Source organism: Pieris brassicae, chromosome 10, assembly GCF_905147105.1.
Source record: "Pieris brassicae chromosome 10, ilPieBrab1.1, whole genome shotgun sequence".
NCBI classification, from domain to species: Eukaryota; Metazoa; Arthropoda; class Insecta; order Lepidoptera; family Pieridae; genus Pieris; species Pieris brassicae.
The window spans coordinates 16,099,635-16,108,068 of NC_059674.1; the positions used below are offsets into that span (position 1 = coordinate 16,099,635).

Here is an 8,434-nt window from a genome sequence, read left to right on the forward strand (position 1 = left end):
TGGCATGACATATTTTTTTAATAAAACTGAACTTCCTACTAAAAATCCACGGAGCACGTTAGTAAAGAACCTTAAGCAAAAAGTATGCCGGTGATTATGAATATTCACCTATGGACGCGGAACAATTATTATTTCTCCGGTAACAGAACCAAGATCTTACGTGGGGCTTAATAGGCAACATGCGCAAGCCACTATTTCCAAGAATCTAAATTTACTATGAATAAGGGTTCATTGCATTTGTATCTAATATAGATTGTATGGTTTCTAGATTTATTTATTTTAAAAAGGTACAATAACGAACACAGAGAACACTAATATATACATGTTCATCAATGACAAGTGTGCAATGCATATAAAGGGAAACATATTAGTTATAAAAGAGAAAAGAAACAATAAAAAATAACAATAAACTAGATTAAGAAATAAAAATATTAAATCAAAAATGCAATTTTAAAATGTAATATATTTCTTCTCTGAAATTGTCATTGCTGACGGAACAATGGCAATAATTTATTATTAGTGTTACTAAACCCCGTACAATTATTAAAAAGTGTATCTGGTGTAGTATTTACCAATATCGTTTTAAAATTCTAGCCTTTGACACGTAGGTGCCATCTTCAAGGCTACAATTTCTTAGTATAAGCCCACATAAAAAAAAACTTACGCAAAACTGTCTAAAGTTCAGTTATTTATTGAGAAAAGCTGTTTCATTATAATCTAGTATAAATTTTGTAACGAATCGTATGTATAAATATGAGAGGAGGCGAAACAAGTCATCATTCGTGTCTCAACTTCGACCTAGCTCGATTCAACATGCAAGTTGTGAGTAGCCAATCGACTTTTATTAGTTTTTCATTATCATCAATTCTTGTTCATTTTACGTCGTTATTAAGTGCATAACACTGTTTATCATATGGGATAAATGAGGATAAAATAAATAAGAGTTATTGATCTTTTGATAATATAATCTCTTTTAGATTTCCTCAATTTGTATTTATATACATATTTGCTGAAAATGATTCAATCCTTTGAATTATTTGGAATTTGACATCATCATTTTTTTGATCATTAAAAATCCAAAATTTATAATAAATTATCACATTAAAAAAATATCATCCATATATATAATACTATAAGTGTTAGTAGTAAAACAAAATGTCACAACCAAAGAACCAAATATTTGGTACTTATTCGAAGCTAATGCGTCAAATTTTAATTTACTTCTGTTTTCTTGATAACATAAAAAATCTTTTCCAGCTCATCATCGCCTCGTTTGTCGGCTTCGCCGCTGCAGCTCTCCTGCCAAGCTATGACTCGAACCGCCCACAAGCCAGCTTAGAGAAGAATGCGCGAATCATCGCTCTAGACTCCGATGTTAAAGAGGATTCCTACAGGTGGAACTATGAAACCGAAAACGGCATTAAAGCTGAAGAGCAGGGTCGTGAGGTATGTATTATTTGTATTTTATTTTCATTATCTATATGTTAACGCTAGTACAAAACAACAGTAGTTTTAAGGACTTAAAGGGCATTCTAAATCTTAATGAATAATAATAATATTGTATATTATTGATTATATATATTAATAATATACTTATTGCTGTATAATATTGGTATTGATCTGATTCTGATAGTTGTTAGGCCTCTAAATTTTTTGTCTCTAAACGTTTTGCCACCGTAAAGTTGCAATAATGGGGAAAACGTAGACAAATATTTTAGATTAATATCACAGTACACAAATATATAATATACCTTGTAACAATATGTATTTGTCTGTATTCATAACGTAAACATCGTTCAGTTAAAAGGCACGGAATAAGTATATTAAGCGAATAGCCGTGCTAGGATTTTCTCTAGGCTAACCGAGAGAAAAAAAAATGTATAATTTATTTATCAGACATCCATAGACATAGTATGAAAGCATCAATTTACGACAATTATTAGTGTATTTTTGAGATAAATACTGCGACTATAAAACTGAAAAAATATGAGGCACATTTCATAATATAAACGTGAATAATATTAGTATATTTTTATACATTAAATTTGCCAAATATAAAATCAATACAAGCCAAACAATCATCTTTGTTAATACTTGTAAATTTTGCATTTATAGGTAAAAATCCAATTACCGCTTCGGGGCTACAAATCCCTTTTTATTCCAAATAAAGTTGTTACAAACCTTAAAATGTTCAAGGAAAATAATATTGTAAATCATTAGTCATTAGAATTCACATTTGATAAAATCTAAATTACTCAGTAATTGTCCAAAATAGCAACGTTATATCATATCCTTAGCGCATTCAATTTAAGTTAAAGCGCGATCCGAGCATTAAAGAGGCGTTAAACAATTTATCATAAGCCTGTTAATAGTTTATCGAACGCTTGACTTATAACGGTTCAGACCTAGACTCCCCAAGGCCATTTCCTATAATTCATAGGCAATCTCTGAAGTTGACCACATTGCGACCTATACAAAATGTCGATTTACACAACCTTAGCATTTTGTGATGTATTGTAACACAAGGGACGTATATTAAACATAATTTATTTTAAATTATGCCTAGTTGTGTCGTCATTATTCTATATGTCAATGTGATTAATTATTTTCGAAGGTTAATAGTGTTTGTTGTACTAGGTTAGGATTTTGGGTCAGACCGTTGACCAAGTTTAGTAAACAGGTACATTATTTCATTGCTTACATTTGAAAGCTTACAAATGTAGACAAAACATAATCACATGAGAATTTTACATTTTTCAAGAAACTTTATGGACTTAATCATGAACCTAGAAGCGAGCTACGAATTTATTATTCGTCTAAATGTAATTAAAAAATATATGCAATTAATAAAATGAACAGCTAAAAGGCCTCAGATAAAAAGCATTTGACCTAGTCTCAGTATTGTCTGTAATCTAAGTATCAAGTTGTTTAATTCTCGCAATAAATCATAATAGGTTTTTGTTTCAAGGACTTTAAGGCGTAAGAGTAAGATTGTGCACAAGTTTTTTATAGCGTGTACGGTTTCTAGCATAGCATTGCAAAAATAGTATAACAGATATATGAATGTTAAAACAGATCGTGTTTGAATTAGATTTCATTCTACGGTCTAGACTAGTTAACATTCAATCCTCTGACTATGAACTTTGTCAGCCATGACGTAACAGAAACATTTAAGAAGTTTAGGTTCTCGTAGCTGCCTGACTGAATCGGAATTAGTCGAAAAGACAGGTGTTGTTTATAACTAAACGTACTTACTCTCAATAAGTTAAATAATGAAATTGGAAATAGAATATAATTTTGAGAGAAGAATTTACTCTGCTGTCATCGCGCCCAGTCTAGGGCGAGTTTGGTAGAGTTCTAGGGGGTTTGAACAGATGGAGACACATAACCTTCTGCACCAAGCCGTCGTGCCGCGTTTAAATAATCGTGACCAGAATAAAAATACAATAGCTATCGTAGGTCAATTAAAGTAATTGTGTGATGCGAAGTTAACTTGTTACCATTTATAGCCTCATATTTGAACTGGAAATCGATCCTTTTGAAGAAAACACACAGCTTCGTAATCGTGGGAACAATGGGATCTTTACAAGATTCTTTATATGTTCATTTGACTAGGTCATTCCAGCAACTTTGCATATTATAAAACATTTTAATTTATATTGAAACAACGTAATAATTTAATGTGTTTAAATTAGAACTAAATGTATACAAATAAGCTCAGAACATATTAAAGAGCCAGAATATATTAAAGAGTCAACATTTAGAAATTGCATTATTGACTTTAAAGCCTAAGTCTAAATTTTGATTGAGGTCCTTTTAATCCTTACCTTAAAAATCTATGAAAAATATGATTTTCTATTTACATATAAACTTGAAAGTTCGATAAAATACAAACATTTTCATAAATTATTCAAATTTTTCAGGCCGATGGTATCGAAGCTCAAGGTGCCTTCCAATACACCGGTGATGATGGTCAGGTCTACTCCGTGAGCTACCTTGCCAACCAGGGTGGTTTCCAACCCCAGGGCGCTCACTTCCCCACCCCTCCTCCTACACCTGAAGCCATCCTTAAGGCTTTGGAACAGAACGCTCGTGATGAGGCAGCTGGTATCATCGATGACGGTAAGACATAACAGATGCTATGGTCAATCTAAGAAGTCCAAAGGTCGAAACATATCGTACCCTTCTCCAATTCTAATTCTTACGCCTTGATTAGCGGCCTATTCTTTTGTAAAATACGACATTTATTTATTTAGATATAGCTTTTATTGCTCAGAGATAAAGCATATTTGTGAAACAGTTTTACTAATTGGTCTAGCAATTTATAAGTTTATTCACAATGATACAAACCTTTCCTCTTTATAACAAATTAATGTTTCATATATTTAAAGGATTACAACTCACTTAACATATATTATGATATAATGTCACCTTTACAGTGATTTAATTCGATTCAGTGATATTTGTTTAAAGTGTAATGTTAGATGCAATTTATTACACTAGGATTGAACCCTATTGCCAATACTATATCGTTTATCAATTTAGTCATAATTTATTTGATACCCTCTAAAATACGTATATCGCTCTTCAGATCACGTCGGAACACTATTCTTTTGTAAGATTATTGAACATATTCAAATCTACGACCAGCAGATTTTAGACTGTATTAAAATAGCATAAAGTCTGTTTTTGTTCAAGTCTACGATGTGACGGTTCATGAAATATTTGGATTTAAAGTTCATGTGAAATAGCTGATGTTTCGTAATTTTGATAGCGCTATACAGAATCACACGTTTTTAGAATTTAATTTTATCATTAACGTAAAATTTCACAGATAATTTATAATTATACTGATGTAGTCTCTAATAAGTCCTCTATCAATACCTTTTTGATAGTTCGGCTTTCGGTATTATATTTGTGGATTACTATTTGCATCGTGACCTCTGAATTTAACATTTGTATCAAAATTAAAGATGATTAAAGATCATGTTATCTTTTCAATTTCTATAATCAATACTGTTTATTACAGGTCAATACAACGCTGCTAAATACGGTGCTGCTCCAGCTGCTCCCGCCTACCAACAGAACTACGCTCGTGCCCAGGCCTCAGCTGGATTCAAACGTTTCTAAACTAATTAAGCTCAAAACCTATACATTAGATACTATGTGGTATTACTTTTATACATTTCAATATTCTATGTCTGTCTAACTGTCAAATGATCGTGACAACTTCAACTGTCACTCGATTTTGACAGCTGACAATTATATGAATTAAGAAATTTTTAATTGTAGGGTTCTGTGGTACTTTTGTAATTATCTGTTTATAATCTACTTGATCTCTCATTCCTCTTCTCAACTGAATACTCGTTTCCCAAGCTCATGATAACCCAGATACTATATTTCCACTTTTTTTATCTTATTTCACAAATTAACAAGGATTACACATATTATCTAAATGTAAAAGAGGCTTCCCAATCGTGATATTTCAATTATAATTAAAATGTGATAGAAAATAATCTTACTCTACTAGTATACTCTATAGTAGTCATTGATCCAGTGATCGAAATAATATTTATTCTATGAATAAAATCAATTTCTTTTATAAACTTATTTTTATTTTTATCCTCCTAACGTGTGTTAATTTTTTTGCATAAATTACCAAATATAACCAAGAAAAGCGTAAATAAATATGCTGGCTTGCATCGTTAGCTGTGTGAGTAACGTAACGTAAAATAACGTTCAGCCTTCTGTTTGTCTACGGTTCAAATATACGTTAGGTTCTTGCAACATTAAAACAATTTTAAAATTCGTTTTTGTGCCGAGAAAGTATACCTTTCTAATAATTATAAGGTATATTTTAACTACCAAAGTGATTATATCAAGGAAGTAGTAGCAGAGCATAGAAAGTAAATAATTTGTCTGTAACAAGGTTGCTCGAAAATTCTATCAGGTACAAAAAATGTATACCAACACCATATAGCTTCTAGCAGTAAACAGCTGAGTACATTACACAAAATAATATCGTGTAACCAATTATTCGTTACTCGATTTTAAACGCAACGAAAAAATTATTCGCAATCAATGTAATAAATTTGCGCCTGCTAGAAATTTAGAATAAACTTCAAAGCACTAAATACTAGGAATTTAGAAAACGAACCCGCATTCGTCATTTCTGCATTTTTTTTTGCGTAGGAGTAAGTTAATTCAATGATAATTTTATTTCCCACAATATTTTTTCTGTAGTTTGTTTTCGTTCTTTTACGATTTTACTACGTTTCTACGTTAGACGTCATATATCATAGATGGCACTATGTAAAACTACCATCATACAATTGACTTTCGCAATGGTGAAAAACGAATACATTGCTATCAAAAAATTAAATGTATACGAAAATTTTGTAGTAAGCAAAAGACACTTCTCAAATGTTGACAGAATCAATTAGTACGCACCAAAATATTTCTTCACCCATAGCCAAAAAGCCTTTACAATATTTGTAGTTTTACACCAAATTTGTCATTTTTCAACTAGATTTTTATATAACTCCATATATTTTTATTGTGGTAATCATTTAGTTACAAAAAAATATAGAAAGTTTATTCGTCCGTCCACCCTGCAAGGTCTTTTAAAAAATCTAATGCGGAAGGATCTTTGACAAACCCAACAAACAATATTATTAAGGATAAATGTTTGAAATGTTTTTTCTACGAATTAACAAAAAAGTTTTATGCTCAAGTTTTAATCTCCCCGCGATCACCTCCATAAAGGATTTATTTGTTCTAAAAATACTAGAGATAACAAAAAAAAACTAAGAATCTTATAATCAAAGTTGGATGTTTTTATGTTATTAGTACGTTAACATGATACGTATTATGATTCGTAACTAAGTCAAGGCTAAGATTTGATTGCTGGCGTCTAATGATATTGCATTACGTGTTTTTACCTCTAATAGATGATTACGACATCAATGGTGTTTTTTGTCCTTAAAAATTTGAAAAGTGTTGGATAAAACCTGCAGGTGAATTTAATCATCGGACGTCGAGGCATAATACGAAATTCCATCCGTAAACCTCGACGTCCGTTGTTCCACAACAGAGCGTTTTTTTAAGGCAGTGTTTGCCGCACACCACCACTATGTGGAACCAGCTGCCCATTGAAACATTTCCGAACCAATTCTTAAAAGGCCATGTACTTGTGAGCCCTCTGGCATTGTGAGTGTCCATGTGCGGCGGTATGCACCACACAAACCAACCGCTTGAGGGGCCAATGACCTGTCCCCTGTTCTATAATTTTTTTTTGCGTGATATAGGTTCCACCGCCTGAATATGTCGCTAAATACGACCGAATTAGTTATTGTAATGTAAAATTATTATTGTATTGCCGGTCGTACTTTTGCACGGAAAACGGAAATATCCTATTATATCAAGATACGCAACGAAAGATTAAAGTACGAATACGTATATACTGCATTAATTTGTTTGTCAAGAGAATTTCAGTTTAATTCACAGACAGTAGAGACTTTTAACTAATAATAGTAGTCGCAACCCTTGGTCTCACATTTCGGTAACTGTTTCATGATCATTTGAATTTTTTTTCATAGGCCAGTCAGCTGTCCATGTCGGACACAAGCTATTTTAGTGTAAGGCGAGCCACTCTCACATATCCTTCTCCAGGTAATGTTAAATTTGCACATGAAAGAAAAGTCTTTGTTCTCCAAAGTTATTGAGTTCATTATATTCAGCCTGCGGTATCAAGAGGAACACAAGTTGATTATGACCGTCACCGTCGACTCAGCAGGCGATAGAAGAATAAGAATGGCGAATAGTGACGGTGAATAGATCGATAAGCTTTTGTCCGATGGGAACATCATGTACATGTTCGGACTTTACGGGTACATGAAGGATAAATGCTGGAGTTCCTCAAAGCTCTGTACTGTATCACTGTTCGCCCTGCATATCAATGTATGCAGGCAAGGAACGTTCATTGCTATGCGGATGACTGCATTGGGGATACCTTTTATACTGGCCGTGCAAATAATTCTCGGGTTGATGACGAGCACTGTCGGACACTTGTGACTGATACTGGGACTGGGATCAATTTAATTTAGTCAAATTAAACCCAAAGAAGAACCATGTTTGAGCATCAACATTATTAAAGCCTCAGCTAGTCTGTAAGGATAAATTCGCCCCTAAGAAGCTTGGTGTGTTCGAAATGATACTTGACTCCGGGTCACCGCTTATACTTGTGTTATACAAGTGTAAGTGTATTAAGTGAAAATTCTGCCCCGAATCGGTACGGTTCTCACGTCCAGAAGGAAGCTTTGAAGATTAATTAATTTTATAGATTAATTCACACATTCAAGATTCTAGGCCTACACTCCGATAATTGTAAGGGACACTAACAAAGATAATTTTACTTCAAGACATACATTTATTA

General features: G+C 32.6%; 1 protein-coding gene across 1 annotated transcript; it reads left to right on the forward strand.

Moving 5' to 3' along the window:
- The first annotated feature begins 765 nt into the window (after positions 1-765).
- Positions 766-5,600, forward strand: LOC123715724 (cuticle protein 3-like). Its single transcript, XM_045670972.1, has 4 exons — positions 766-822; positions 1,258-1,446; positions 3,924-4,122; positions 5,030-5,600. Exons 1-4 carry the CDS (start codon positions 814-816, stop codon positions 5,128-5,130), a joined length of 498 nt encoding a protein of 165 aa, XP_045526928.1. The 5' UTR covers positions 766-813; the 3' UTR covers positions 5,131-5,600.
- The last annotated feature ends 2,834 nt before the right edge of the window (positions 5,601-8,434 follow it).